Source organism: Temnothorax nylanderi, unplaced genomic scaffold (genome assembly GCF_030848795.1).
Source record: "Temnothorax nylanderi isolate EJ_2023f unplaced genomic scaffold, tnyl_v1.0 TNYL_tig0018_pilon, whole genome shotgun sequence".
NCBI classification, from domain to species: Eukaryota; Metazoa; Arthropoda; class Insecta; order Hymenoptera; family Formicidae; genus Temnothorax; species Temnothorax nylanderi.
The window spans coordinates 685,738-702,207 of record NW_027249080.1 but is presented as its reverse complement, the minus strand read 5'-3'; the positions used below and the strand labels follow the sequence as shown (position 1 = coordinate 702,207).

The 16,470-nt window shown below is 43.4% G+C and overlaps 1 protein-coding gene across 1 annotated transcript in view; it reads right to left on the bottom strand.

Annotated features, from left to right (window-relative positions):
• LOC139768806 (uncharacterized) overlaps positions 1-13,704 on the bottom strand; it is a 118,191-nt gene extending 104,487 nt beyond the window's left edge. The window contains exons 1-3 of the mRNA XM_071699369.1: positions 13,442-13,704; positions 7,646-7,870; positions 6,429-6,482 (exon numbers count right to left, since the gene is read on the bottom strand). Of these exons, the coding sequence (XP_071555470.1) occupies positions 6,429-6,482; positions 7,646-7,694 (103 nt within the window). The 5' untranslated portion in view covers positions 7,695-7,870; positions 13,442-13,704. The remainder of the gene's footprint in view (positions 1-6,428; positions 6,483-7,645; positions 7,871-13,441) is intronic.
• Positions 13,705-16,470: the final 2,766 nt, after the last annotated feature.

Here is a 16,470-nt window from a genome sequence, read left to right as displayed (position 1 = left end):
GGTCTTACGAGTGTCCATCACGCATATCTTCATCATTATTTGTTAAAACGCTATAAGTACTTTTTCTGTTATTTTATTTCATCTGTATTAAAGCTTTTACGTGTGAAACGCAATATGAAGTAAAATACTTTACAAAGAGGAGAAAATAGAACTATTAACGTGTTATTACATGTTATATATCCATATAATGTTGCGAATTCATAAAAAGAGTTGTCCAAGTATAATATAATAAAAAGTTTTGGAAAAAATAATCCTTGAGTATCGCTTAAGCCTCTTGAAATAAACGGGATGTTTTAGATGGTATCGCTAATTATTACTTATCACCGTCTAGCCTCTCCCCCCCCCCCGTCAATATCAAGTTAAGTTCTATCGAATAAATTATATTTCTCGTCGAACAGTAGTCTGATCCCATGCATATGCATGAAACATGGTCCGCAATTATCGCTTCGCAATTAACTTCAACCACCACGAGTTAATCCCTCCTTTCATCTTTTATTTCGTTTCCTCTTCTATTACTCCCATCGTACATCCTCTCTCGCGGCATTAATACAATAATACAATTATTCTTCATCGCCGGCGATTCCATCCGCGTGGACCAACGTAACGATCGTCTGATCTATCGATCAATGACAACACTGTTGCATACAAGCGCAAACGAATCGAAGCTAATCATCCGCCAACACCGTGTGCTCGGCGGCTCCATCGAGATAAGGACCTCGGATGAAGTTCGAGGCCGAGCTACGACTTTCTCGGCGTGTACCCTCCTAGAGATTCGTCCGTAGGATGGTTTCATCGAGCACGTATTCCGCTGATGACGCACTTCCGGCCAAGTGAACCCTCGCGGTGGCCCCCGTGATAATTCCGGAGGATCGAGAAAGGAGCGAGAGAGATCCATCCACCGTGACTCCGTGGCCCCGTGACGACCCCGAAGAGATGTTTGCTCTTGTTGCGGTGCTATGCACCGTAGCGACCGGCGGCTGTATGGAAGTATAAGAAGAAGAAGAAGAAGAAGAGAAGAGAAGATGAAGGCAGAGAAGGAGAGAAAAGGGTAAAGTGAGGAAGAGAAGAGTAAAGGGAAGAGGATCAAGGAAGAGCAGCGAAAGGAGCAAGAAGTCGACGCGATGATGAGGTGGGGCAAGGCAGGAGGGAGAGGGGAGAGACGTGGAGAGATAGCGGAGGACGGGTCTTGATTCAACGCCTAGCCTCCGAAGGAGCTCGCTCGGGCGCCCGATGGTAGCGGTTCGCTCATCATTGTAATTACTTCACGAGGATGTACCAGTATATTGGATCATTATCGACCGCTCCATATCTACCACCTAGCCTATAAGTATAGACTTATGCACCCGGTGCCCGGACGGTGATCTGTGCTCCTACCTTTCTCTCTTTCTTTTCTTCTTTCTTTCGGCTGTGCGCACGATGCACGCGTGTGCATCGTGTGTACGAGAATGCGTGCGCGAAGAAACGCATCGAAAGGGGCAGGAAGGGAGGGAAACGCGATCGGGGCACGTACCAGCTAACGACTCGTTCGTACGGCTCTCTGATCAAACAACCGCAGCAACCGGGGTAACTTTCTAAAGGGCCCTCGCTTTCGCCAGCATCCGTTTTCGCGGAGGGCGATGACAGTGGCGTAAGCGGATGAACGATGTTGATAAATTTGGTAATATCTCACCTACCGAACTGTGCGTTTAAAAGTGTGTACGTGTGTGTGTGTGTGTGTGTGTGTGCGTGTGTATGCATGTCCATCTCAGAACCCTACGCGTTCTTCGCTAAAAAATATTTGTTTTGTTGATTTATTTCTGAAATATATATAAAATTGATTATAATAGATAATAGATTTTTAAGAAGCAATGATATATATAAAATATTAATACATAAAATATTAATGCGAATTGTTAGTTACAATATACAAAATGAGATGCGCATTGCAATAAGTATATGCCGCGCACCGGAAGCGACCGGCTGTATCGCAGCTGATCGATTAAAGGATATAGTGCGGTAATTATCGTTATGCGGTGATCTACGGGCTATAAAACATAGACTATAACTGTGTACTTTTATTGAGGAAAAAGAGCAACTCTTATGTCTTTAACGTCGTGTTAGGGTCTACACAAGCCATAAGATCCAATATTCTAATTTTAGAATAAAGTAATATATTAAACTTCCCTTTTATTAATCCACTATAACTATCCTTATAAAAATGCCGATAATTAACTCGTCTTTGAATAGTGTCGAGATCTTCAACAGAAAGAATAAAATCGTGCTTCATAACGAATTCGCAAAAGATATAAATTACACATTTGCGTCGATCGTTCGCAAAAGGAAATCCGTTTTCGCAAGTTTGTTTAGCGCGTAGAAATGAACGAAAGAAGTTTAAAGGAAATATTAATCACGAGGAACGTAATAAGATTAGTTAATTGCAGAGTAGGATGTGTATTGTATGCCGGAAATGTCCGATTATATAAGCATTTGATCTATTAATAGATATCACGGCGCAATTATCATTACGCCGTGATTTATTGTCCATAAACTGAATGTGTACTGCAATATTTAGTTACCCATACCTCTACACGAGGACTGAAGAAAATTACTTTATTTGATATACATTCGCAGCTTAATGGAATTATTTTCTACTGTATAAATAAGCAATCATAAAGCTAAACACCTCGCATACTGGGCTAAAAATGATTTGACGTCATTGAATCGGCTCTTTGGAATGCCGTTGAAATTTGATCGCGTGCTCGTCAGTTCACGCAATGTGACCACAAAAGGAGGACTAGATTTCCACTTGAGCGATAATCATCCATCTCGGAGAATGTCTCGATGTCTTTTGCTTAAAGACTTTGTAGTTTTCTCTCTTTCTCTTCACTCTTTTCACTACACGGATTTTCGATTCTTGGATGCGCCGAGAAAATGTAAATCTTGACAAAAATCAAGTTACGTACGAAAATCGGAAAAATATATGAGATTCTCTAACATAAAATTTGCATAAATATAAAACCTCGCTGATGCGTCTAGATGTTTTAGGAAAATTTAAAATACTTCAAAGAGATACTTTTAGTATATACGAAATAAGTAAAAAAAATCATTGGCAGAGTATAACGCCATTCGGATTCATATTTCGTTCCGATCGATATGCCGATAAATTACTCCGAGTTAAATGCAACATGTACAAGATCCTCGTCGGTGTCGTTCGTCTATCTGACATCGCGAAAAACAGCAGGCATAGCAGCATTCCCCGGGATATCTGCCAACCCTGCGACCCGGCACGACCGTTAGACCGGAATCCAAATCGAGGATCAGGATCCTGCAGGCCGCACGTCGGCCGGGATCGATCCGGGACGCGCAACGGGAGCCCGCAGAAGAAGGAACGGGAGCGTATCGAAAGATGCAAGGCTTCGATAATCCTTCAGGGTAGGTCGGTACATCGTGCTCGCCGAGTCTTGCCTATCGAGGTGAGGCGCTCCACGGAGGAAGTAAAGGGGCATCCGCGTCTCTCTCTCTCTTTCTCTCTTTCTCTCTTTCTCTCCTTCTTTCTTTCGCTCCCTCTCCTGCTTTCTCTTTACCATCGTCGTCCTCGTTCTCGCTCCTGCTCGCTCCTGCTCGCTCCCGCGGCCGGCCAGCCGACCTACGTGGAGATGCTCAGGTGTAAAACCGTTGATTGCCACGGCGCGGTATTTTCTCTTTGTACGGCGATGGTAGCGGTGGGCGTGCCGGGCACGACCGAAGGGAGACGGCCAAGGCCTCCTCATCGCGCGCTACCGCGATTATGTTTATTATACTTCGGCACACGCGTGTGCGTACGTGCGCGTACTTACACGCGTCCCCTGCCGTTCGTTGCGCGGCCAAGCATCTTTGTCGCGGACGTGGGGAAGCGCAGCATGCCGTGCCGTAGTCGGAGTGAATGGCGATAGCTACCGTGAAGACGCGTTTCCCGTCCACAGACTTTGTTTAGAGCCTCGCGGAGGCGACGCAACGCGACGCGACGCCACGCCTGATACGAGAGAAAGAGAGAGAGAGAGAGAGAGAGAGAGAAAGAGAGATCGCGCTTGATTGCGCGAACTTGGTTCGGAGGATCGGCCGTGGTCGCGTAGGATTAACTCTTCGTGCTCGGCTAACGACCGAATAATCGTGTGCGCAGGAAGAAGTTTACAGGAGAAACACATTAACCATAGCACACATTAACTGTTAATCAATCATAATCACATAATTCTCATTTTATATATATGATAAGTATAAAAAGTTATATAAATATATTTATTCCTTGCATCATAGAGAAATTCTGATATATGTTACGTATTATATCTAATTTTATGAAGAACGATCGGAAGCTACAGTCGAGCGAACTAGGACGTTATCGATTTGTCAACGACCTAAGAGAAATGAGAACGTATCAGTGAATATTACTGGAAGTAACTGGAGTACCCAAGGCGACTCGCTAATCATCCGCGGCAAGTCGTGGCTTTGAGAAGAGATCGATCATCGCGATTCATGACGGCGGTAACGATCTCGACTGTCGTCGTCGGCAGTGACGCGCTCGAGCGACGCGCCGTCGTCGAAGATGAGACTGCGTTAGAATTCCATCGAGATGGAGCCTTGACATTTCGTGGCCTGGAATCGACCGGCATAATTGATCGGCCTCCACGGCTCCCATTCGACGAACGACCGTGCTATTCCATTCCGTCCGATATGGTTACGACGAACTGCGTCGTACGACCTCGCGCCGAGCGACGGAACGCGACCGCGTCGACTTCGTGAACTGGATTCCAGTCTTTCGTGGAACGAAAAAGAAGCGGGACTGATTAAATTGGACCCTTAGGAGGTCTCGACGCTGAAATAAGAGGGCGCGAAATTGGAGCAAATCGCAGTAGAATCATGAAAGTACGCTTGTGTTTTATAACTTGCGTTATTATACTCAATGTAATTTCGATAATGTAGTAAATGATTATTGAGAAATAAAGATAAATATTACAATATTTAAAAAAATTGAATATCCAGTTATTGATATTCAGATATAAAATGTCAAACGACCAGGAATATCATTCAAAGTGCAAAAATGCGTGCGTTATATAAAACATCACGTTGCGATGCTTTAATAACACGACTGCAATGTTTCTTTCAATCTACCATCCTGAGATTTCAGCAAGCATCGACGTGAATTTGAGGAGTAACGAGAAAAGTACCCACAATTTCCATGTAAAGTTAGCGATACCTATTATTACTGCGGGTGATCCTACAATGCGTTCTGGCCAAACGAACGCGCAGCACGGCAAATATAAACTCGGCAGCAGATACGACAAACAAATGCTACGGGTGCTGCAATTTTCTGTCGTTAACGACCGGTAGTGTCTTAAAACCCGTGTGCAAACGTACCAATAACGGTCGCGCTCGTGCGCACTAAAAATTTTATAGCGTCGCGTTTATCGACACGAGAATGGCGTTGCGGCAAAACCTTGTTTAACAAAATAATGACTACAATTATTCTACTTTACATTTGCCTGTTGTGTAGCGCAAACATGATACCTTCTCGCGAGAGAGATGGCCGATTCACCTCAGCAATTTACTACAAGTAATCGTCGATCAAGAAGAGTTATAACTACCGGATTGTCAGCCGTTTGCTAGCATTAAAAGCGCGTTTTTCAGTTGCCAGTACGTTATAAGTAGTCAACGTTTGCAGGACTTAATTGCCCATCCGTCATAGCTTCGTACTGCAAATTTTTCATTCTTTACATTCCTTAAAAAAAAAAAACTAAACGTTTTACAAAGTCTAAGGGTTGAGGGTCTAGGGTCGATATAAAAAAAAATACTTATGCAACTAATAAGGAAGTGTAATTTGAAGCGCGAAATGATCTGTCGCAATCTCTCCGCAACTGAAGACGATCGCGTGCAATTCTATAATCTCTCTTTCTTCTACTTCCTTTCTCACTGGCTAATAAAAGAATCATCTAATTCCGCGGCGCCCAGGGTGCAACCGTATAGCAAAAGTCGCTCGCGTGGTTCGTGTCTCGACTCGTTCAATTTACATAAACACGTACTCATTGATTGCCGGACCAGATTGTCCGGCGTTATTACTTCTACGACCGGTTAACTTCACCGCAGGACCGCGAATAATCGTTAAGCCCTAATCACTTCGCTACGCACGTAGCACCGAGCACGCCCGATAGATACGTCCGATACACGCTCGGTGCGTAGAGTTAACTTGGTCGGCCTCCGCATAATCGTCCGAACCAGTAGGACGATGATTTTCACTTCCGACATTCGAGAGAAACGGCGGTTATTACATTATTTTGCTTACGTCGAATGCTACGGTTATCGCAACGAATTATCGCGGAAGAAATAGCACGACGACAAACAAATCGAGAATTATGCAGATTGCGTAACGATATTTGTTGCATGCAGGAAAAGATATTCACTCGAAGATAAGCACTCACCGAAATGATACGAGAAAGCGCCTCCGCCGTCAGAATAGCCGTTCTTCTCGGATCCTGAAAACAGAAAGAAAGGACGTTAGAACAGAAGATCAATTTCACATTAAAATGCTTTAGCTTCCACAATTTTTTCTAACTCTCAATCGTCCGTATCAAAGAAAAAAAATGTTTTCCGTTTTCTCGTTAATCTGAGCTTTCTCGTTTTCCGATAACTAATCAAGGACTCCTTTTAAAAGAGAGGATCAAACGCGCATCGATCGATCGATCGAATACCATGCGCACCGCGAGTACTAGATAGCAGTCTGGAGCACCACCCACGAAGCGGCTACTTAGCATGAACGACCAGCCAGGAGGTACCTACCTATCTATCTGACAAGGTTAACTAATACAGCTTCTACCGATCGCGCGCGGTCTCTTGATTAGAAATACGTCGATAAATCAGAGAAAGGAGAGACGCGCGAGAGAGCCCCATGCATATCGGAGATAGCCACGAAGGAGGAAGGCAAAGGGAAGAAAAGGACGAAGGAAAGACGCAGAACACAGCATTCCATGTAATTGTCCCGCTTATATGCTCATAGCTTAAACAGTTCGACAGACATACGTAAAGACGGTTGAGTGAGCTGTGTAACGGGAGATTATAGTAGTTAACGGATAAATCATTGACTAACGCCAACATTATCCATAAATGCTAATAAAACGAAAATCAGTATTCATTAACTACAAAATACTCTATTGATATCGGAATATTGGAATTTTGTGTAGTTCCATTTATTATTCATTCGCGTGTTTCAACGCGCTTTATAATAATATGGAGAATCGTTAATTACATAATCTCATTTAATATAAAAAAAAAAAAAACACTGAAACCTTCGAACTATCTTACGGTATTTCTTCTGATGGCCGCGTTAACAGATGTACCGCTTGTTGCACCCGCGCTTCATGCAAGCAAGCGCAGTTTCGCGCGGCCGTAACAAGATAATTAAATAAATATAATCAACGATAAACGCGCGCTACCTTTCAAGTCGTCATTTAATTGGACGTTACGCCTGTCAAAGCACGTTGCTTCCGTTGCAGCGGAGTGCTACGTGTTGCATTGTTGCGTCATATCAGCGGGAAGGAAGAAATCCAGATCTCTGATTTTTCCTATCCTACATCTTTTCTGAGCGAAGAGAGAAAGAGAGAGAAGAGCAAAAGGGGTTGAGATTATGTTGGTTTCTTACCTCTGTATCGATCTGGAAGGAAACCAAAATCCCAATCGAGGCTGAACATGCTCGTCAAAAATGTAATGCCACTTTACACTGATATCGAGTTCTATGCGAAGCGTAAAATAATTACACTCGTCGAAATATCCCAAGACGTTTATAAAAATAAACTCGATCAGTGAGTCACTTAAACGAACGTATGCAATTCTTCAAGCTCCAAGAAATTTGAGAAACAACCATATCCTAATATATCGTAAACAATTATTTATGAAATAGGGAATAGTGAGAGAGGCAATATCGGAGCCATGCGCAGTAATTATTGCGCAATCAAAATATAGTCAATAAGATAAAATATATTAGTCAACACATATTCGGACGTTTCGACACTTTCTTTGTGTCATCTTCAGCGTGTAAACAAAATTAATATACATGAAAATTACAAACGATATAAAATTAACGGTCAAAAGCGATAAAATGATATAGTCGATCGGTCGACAATACTTAGAAAAAAACGAATAACGCATTTTTCAGCCTGCGTGTAATAATAATTTAATTATTTATTTAATTATTTAATTATTTATGATTAGAAGAGAATTTATAAAATATTTTTTTCACAAATGATATGATCCACAAATCTATATAATGTAGTCTAAATGATTATTTCGCGATAAAGGCAATATATCTGACCAACGCGATTTCACCGCGATCGTTATCGATCGTATCGTCATTTCCGTGCTTTTTCCGTCATCTTTCTTTTTATCGTTTGCGTTTCTCGTCGTCGCGGGACGACGGGATATACACAGGACGAGCGCATAATCGTCCGCGCGGCCTGGAAAGGCCGACGCGATCGCGCGCAGTCGAGATTCCGCTCGTTCTTACGCGGCGAGAGCATATATACGAGAGGCCATAGATTACTGTTTTATGCCGCGATGAAACTATCTCTAGGCTAGGTGCGGCCTGGCACGTTCGCCTGCCCAGGCCGACGAAAAGGAAAAAGCCACCGCAGATTTCCCTCGCGCCTCTCCACGGAACCGTTCAGCCGCGGCGGCAAGCAAGCTATACGCTTCGTACGCTTCGTAACGCTCCGGGCCGGCAACGCGCGCGCAGGTACCATTGGCGGCACGGCGCGGCGGTTTCAAACTTGAGGCCGCGGTTGCGTTCCTTTATCACGATGGTTTTGCCATCACGCCGCTAGAAAGGAACGCGGCCTCGTGCACTTACCCGCGGATCATAAAGCACGCCGTAACCGTACTATTCGCACAATGTGCCGTAGGTCTCGCCGATATCCGGTGTGTGAAATCGGAAAAGGGTTCACGAGGACGAAGAGCGTACGAATGTTTAACCTAGCAATAAAAATCGATTGCTACGCGGAGCATACAACACAATCACGACAAATGCGAAGTCTGATAAAGATATCACATGTATCTGATAAAAGTTTTTATCAGATATTTAAATTTCTAAATTATAATAGCGATGAAAAAAAATGTTGATAAAAGGTAGAATGACAAAGATGTTTCTGTCGTTTCAAAAACTAAGAACGAGATATTTTGCTTAATACTCTTAATAGCATAAATAATTTTACCGAGATAATCCAACATCGCCGATCAGGTAATGTATCACTTAAAATCAACTGCTGGACCTAAACGATCCCCGACAGTTTATAACTTTAATTATGGCGAAATATCAATGCGTAATATTGTGCGCTTTTTAGACGAGAAAATCACTTTACGAAACAAGTACAGTTAAGACCAATCGATCCGTGAATTCCAACGCGAAGGAAAACACGTCGAGAGAACGAAACGCGTCCATCTCTCCCGCATAGCTCCGTACGACCGTGAAACAATCGAGTTGCGGGAACGATCGCTCGCGATATAATGGGATTTTCTTTTGTACCGTGACTCACACAAACAACGCGCCTTCGCACAGTCCGTATTGAGAACGAAAGGAATTAGAGCGAACACGAGCGATCGACGTTCCCGTGAGGTTCGCCCTTCGCCACTCGCTACTTGCCACTCGCCCTCTCGCCGTTCTCAATTCTTGCATGTTCCCGTTAATAAGGACTTTTTCGTGCCTGCTCGCGCGTGTCACGCACGCGGGACACCTTACCCGGCCCTGGTGCCCATTAACTCGGGCAAAAAGCCCGAAAGGAAAGCGGCGCCCACGTCGGTTATAATACCGCATTTGTATATTAAGCTCGCCGATCGTAAAGTAAAATATTCTCGCGGCTCGCGCAAAGCAGCCCGGTAATTTTCTGCGCGTTAACTCGCGCCCGTTTACGTCCCGCAATTCCGTACAGAGTTTCACGACTTTTGCTGGACTCAATGCACGGATGTCACAGATGACTGAGTATCAGCAAACTTTTACATGTATAATTTTTAATATTAATATTAATTAATTATAATATATATTGATATTTTTGTGAAAACAATAAATTTAAAAAAATACTAATAGTTTTGAAATTTATTTACCATTTCATTAAAAAGGACCCCGCATCTATGTTATAGAAATTGACTTTCGGTGAAATTGGCTGAATTTTTGATACGTTTTAGTTTTCAGATGACTGATCAAAAGTTTTAATGAGCACAACTCTCTGGGAACAATACTATGATCTGCACGGAGGGTCAAAGATCATGAATTGAAGATTGTTTCCAGAGAGTTGTACCCATTGAAACTTTTTTTTTATTAGTCGTCCAAAAAATAAAATATATACAAAATTCAGCCAAATTCACCGAAAGCCATAAGGTATGTGCGCGGAGGTTCTTACAATTCTTACAAGATTCCTCGAACGGCTTCGGAATTCTCGGATAATTAAGATTTATACTCGTTTCGATTGAAATCGATCGCGAACAAACAAGGTTGGAAGAAAAGGTCAGGTCGAGTACTGAAATCGTCGCGAGAGAAACGTATCGTAACGGATGAAAGACTAAAGACGAGAAAGGAACAAGCACGTGGCGTGGGAGTTCACGGGGATGGAGCGAAGGGAATGAACGAGCACGCGTTGTGGGCGGATCTCAAGGAGGTGGTGGAGGTTAAAGAGGCGGCGTTGGTAGGAGCTACCTCGATAAAACCAGAACTGCGAAGGCATACCGATTTGTGTTTCTCTTTTTTTGTGCGAACATACTTTCGTCCGTAACATCAACATTAATTCCCAAATGAACGAAATTATCAAAACTACCGGTAGACCCATACAGTAACTAATAAAACATCAGAGTATCAATTACCAAAAAGTTCGATGTAGAGAATATGTTTCTATGCTAAATATCGCTGTCAAGTTTTCGAAATTACAAACCGCGTAGAATAGACGTTGCGATACTTTCCCTTTCCTTGACGCGAGGCTGCCGAAAACTATTAATTTTAGACTCCTCGAAACGTCACCATCCGCTTCTCTGATTACAGGTTATCAAGATGTTCTTTAAAATTTCGATGATCTGCCAGAGTATCCTAGAATTAAGGAAATTACGCTCGGCATGATAATTCAGGAGGTGATGGAGTCGCACATTGAAACCTAATTTACATTTTCCTATGTATTAAGAGATTGAAGAGGCCTGTAATTGGAGTTCGTGGAGTAACGTGTAATTTCTATGCGAGTTTCACCTAACGAGACCTTTCAGGCTCAGGTGGATAAACGCAGGGTTAAGAAACGTTCCGCGAAGCAGGAAATGAAGTACTCGGATAGGAACCTCTCTGTGCACCTGCGGATAATGACGTGTCGCGACAATTTTCCAGTTATTATGTCTGCCACGGCGTTTCCGGCGAAATCAACGACAAAAACTAACGAGGCAAACCATAAATCATTCCACGCGTCGCTTCGCATCGCGTCGCGTCACGTCTAGCGGAATCAAATAGCCGCGTTTATTAAGTTAACCCTTTGCAATTCAGCACGATAATAACATAATGCAACCATTCTATTGCATTTTAGACAATTTCGTTGCAATTTATAACCAATTTTATAACTAGGATTCCGATAGAATGCTCGATCTGCACAGAATTTTAACATCTTTCGTACGTATTTTAAAATATCTTAAATTAAATTAAAATGACAAAAAAAGAAGCACAAAACCATACTCGTGCGATCCGTCTCAATCGCAATGATCTACTAATCGCTTTCTACCTTTCTGTCCTTTCGAGGCCGGATTTACATAATGTCAGCACCAACCGCGTCTGATTGCTCGTAATTAGCGACACGTAGCGCGCGCGCGCCCACGTCAGGTCACCGATGTACGGGATGGACGAAGAAGGAGAGAACGATCCCCGTTAACGAACCGTGGTGTAAGGTCATACGTGAGCCGGCGCGTGACCCACGATACCTACGCACGTATGCACCCACGCGCGAATGAGATGTATACGCAACCTTCCTCGCCGGGTAATCAAGAGAACGATTCACTCGGTAATTGTAATGCAAACCCGGGCTACCGGCGCGATAGCGACCCTCTTCATTAACGGCGGTATTTACAAATCCGATTCGGGCACCCACAACTAAGTAAATGTCATTGAATACTGTTCAAATCAATTGAATTTCTCATTGAATTGTCTACGAAAAAAGTAAACGTTTTGTGAGATATATAGAAAACGCTCGATTCCTGAAATACTGATAAAAAGATCCGTACCTAGAACCTCTCGCAAATAATTGATTATTAGCTCCCGAGGTCAATCGCGCGCTTCTGCGAAGCGTATTTACGGCGCAAATGCGTGTTGCAGAATTATGTCATTACGAGTTAATTTTTCTCCGTTATTTCAGATTCGTTTATGGATCATTAAGCGATTTGCGGGACGGCCGCTGCTCGCGATTCCCTGGAAAGGCGCGCTTGATTGCTCGTCATTCCCACTTTATTTACGATTATCCGGGAGCGTCGTCGCTCGGCGTAGGTAATTAAAGCTGCACCCCGAGACGCGGCTCTCATAAGGGGAGACGTCATGTTTATAACGTCAAATGGGATCGTGCACGCCCGTTAAGGCATCTCACGAGGCAACGGAGTAACTAATCACGCGACTACGCAAATCGATACTAAACGCGTGACACTGACCCTGAGAGGCACACGATAACGAGTACGGCTGTCGTTTATAATCGGCGCGACGGATGAATGTCATATGCGCAGGTTCCGTCAGGTCGAGTGAAAGCTTTGACCCAGCCTTTAATGTCGGAAAGGTTGACGGAATTGATCGAAGTCGAGCCGGACGATTTTGAATAGAATAAAAGAGCATATACTTCGCGGTTCGTTACGTATAACGTCGAATCGATCGAACGTCTTCATCGCGCGGCGCATTCCGCTCACGTTGCCGCGACAACGCGGTTGATTTAATCCCCAACTCGGTTACATGCACGCGATAAAACGAGTTTATTGCTGGCACTCCGAATAATTTATCGTCATTGTCTCCGTCGGGCTACGACCGTAATGTGCAATAATGATTTTCAAAGGGGGGAAAATATTACGCGCGCCGCGCCGTTATTGTGTAGTAATGGCGATTTACGAGCGATTGCCGAGGCGTCAGAAGGAGCGTACTCTTGTTAATAGTGAGCAGGATAACTCGGCCGGCAATGCGCGAGATAAAGCGCGCTTACGTGACAATGCGCGTCATCGTTGCGACGACCCGTGACATTAATGACATAGACAATTCACGACGTAAAATTTACCGTACTTTCGGTTAATGTACAGACGTTATAGGAAAAATTGATTTTTTTTAGCAAAGATACTATTTGACGCCCCGCAGTGAACTGATATCGTTGTTGTTAAATATATTTTTCATTAATTATTTGCAAATAATTACTTTCACTTTTTTTTAGAAAATTCAAAAATAAAATTATCGATCGTTTACCCAGCTTTTTTTTCCCTCAACCAATCGTCCCACTTAAAAGCACACACACAAGAGCTGTATTATTTTTCAGTATCACGTTCACGACATAATGCGTCTGGAGCTGATGCACTGGCGAAACACTGAGGGTCGATGCGCAGGGACACAAGCACACTCACACCGAGAATACGTGAAGATCCCGTAGTGTCCAAAAATTCGTTTCTCTCGTCCCTCTTCGTATTTTTCCCGGACCGCGACTCTCGTCCGTTGCGAGATCCTCGCACTCGAGTCGGTCACGAAGTAGAGACGGGGCTCTAGGTACGCTTGGTAGTGGTCTGCACGGGGTCTCGAGAGAAGCTGGAAGGGGGATAAGGTCGAAGGTCAGGGCTATGCCGTACGACCCGCGACCTCTGACCCTCTCGATCCCTCCGACCCGGCTCCGACCAGCGCGCATTCTCTCTCTCTCTCCTCTCTTCCCTTCTCCTACGTTCTCCTCCTACTACCGCGAGCTGTTTCCTTCTCCTCCGTATCCGCAGCTCCGTTTCTCTCTCTTTCTCTCTTTCTCTATCTCGCCTTCCTTCCTTTCTTTTTCCTCTCTCAAATGTCAGCTGGCGCGGCAGCCGCACAATACGAGTCATACATGTATGCAAGGCATACGTATGAACAGCGAAAAGCCGACGCACACGTGGAGAACGCGTTCGGGCAGAAATACATAGTGGTCCTTCATCTCTTCCAGCTTCTTTCTTTATGACCCTACTTACGTTTGACTTTATTAACAGTCTTTCGTACTCTTAAGACGAGACGGATTTTCGTCTTTTGGCAAAACAAGCGAGATATGATCTTTTAGAATCAATAGAAAAGTCAACGACACCGAGTATTTCTGGTGCATTGTGCGTGGTCTCTGTGTTATCGTGACTTACAATTAGCATTAACATATTTCAATAACAAATACAAAAGAAGATAAAAAATACAGAAACAATCTATTTAAGTTTCCAAAATAATACTGCTAAGAATATAACGTTTGGAACGCAATTCGTTCACACAAATAACAAAGTCTTAATTGTGTGACTTATTGTTTTAAGTAATATATAATTTCTGACGAGCAATGTCAGCAGTTGCGAGCAATTTTCCGAAACGCGATCCTCGCATCTGTTTCGCCGAAGCGATGCCTTCTTTTTACGACAATAATTGCATTTGCTTATCCCGAGCATCCTGGTGCGTGAAAGTGAGCCGCTTAATATGGACGTGTGCGCGGAAGACCCCCGCATTGGACCTCTGAACTATGACCCTCCCGCATCGAGACCATCAGCAGTAGCGAGCTGGTCGGCCGCGGCACGGCCGGCAGGCTCGTGCAGGCTGAAAAATTTCATGCTACGCGCGTGAATGTGGCCAATTACAATCGAAGTGCCCATTATCTCATCAAGACTGTTTCGGCTTTGCCTTCGTCGGCGTGCGATGTGCGCGCCGTTACAAGCGTTAAGATTGATTCATTATGCCCTCCGCTCCAGCCTGTACGCGAAAGATACACTCGTTAAGACACTTCTTCGGCGCTGCTTTTCCTGCCTCGGCCGTCCGCGGAACGGCCGTTTGCGGCGTCCATCCGTAATTAGGGTGTTACTGCATGGGAGTCGTGATGCCCACATAAAAAATGAGAAATGCGAAATTGAGCGTACATTATTCGAAATTAATGTGGAATTAACTCGGAATTAACTTGGTTGCTTGGGGCAAGTTAACATTTTTCTAATGGCCTGGAATAATTAATAAAAAAGTCGAATCGCCTTGGCCGTTGACTCACGACCCCGCATCTAAAGCAATAGCCGCAAGCCGATCGGCTACTTTGATCGGAAGGGAACTTTCGCGCTCTACGCGCGTAATTGTGGCCTATTACTATGGAACTACCCATTACATCATTGCGATTTTTCTTAGTTGCCTTTGATCGCGAAAGGGAGTGGGTTTTAATGTTCTACCTACATAATACGTGTTATTATTTCTGTATTTTTTATATTAAACTCTGAATAAAAAATACTTTAAAACAAATAATTAGTTATATACGTTAATTACAAATTACAATATTATATGAAACAACAATAAGCTGCTACGTTAAACAATTTTCAAATAGCTAAGAAATATTAATATCTAAATTTAAATTTGATTGCTGAAGTCTTAACTGATATAGCGCTATTTTTATTTTTCCGAAAATTCCAACATCGAATAAATTTATAAGTATATTATTTTTGTCGAAGCAAAATAAAATTAGAATAAAACTAATTATGATAATTCTTTAAATAAATACAGGTGAGACAGTAGCGCAAGTCAGTCTGTAGCCAGACGCCTTGCTCGCGCACAAAAAGATATCTCTCGTCCTTCCCATCTGTGTTTAGTCCTCTCAGTTTCTCACAGACAATACTAATTTATATTATTTATTTTACCCCCGCCGATATTTTCAATATCCGCACAGAGGCTTCGCATCGTGGCTGCCGACGGCGCTAATTTCGAAAACGAAATAAATCGGACCCCGCGAGCATACGCGCTGTAACCTTATTAAACAGGCGATAGCGATTAATACGCCCCTATAAATACTCCCGACCGATATAAATCGCGAAGAAAAGGAAAAAGTGTAGACATGTGCAGAGAGGGATCTTCTCGAGGAATCACACGCACGGGCTCACGCGGCGCGCACGATCGCACGCGCTCGGCAATCTCGCCGATTCTCGAGTTAAGTCACGAAAGCCAGAAGATGGGTAAATCCGCCGTGGAGCGATGAAAAGAAAGAACCTTCCAAGCTTCAACCATGGTTATTACTACCATAATGCAACCTCCGTGTACGATTAATTACGTGGAAGTCCAAGTTAATTTTTCTTTCATCTCGGCATTTTTCTCCACAAAGATTTCCGATAATATATTACCAGTCCTTGTAAACGTTCGATATAAATAAGCTACCAATTTTGTTTGTACACTTGAATCCGAGTGCATGAAACGTTTTATTGATTGCAAGGAAAATGAATTTTCAAATTAAAATTGGATTTGGATATTCCAATATTCGAGTATACTCA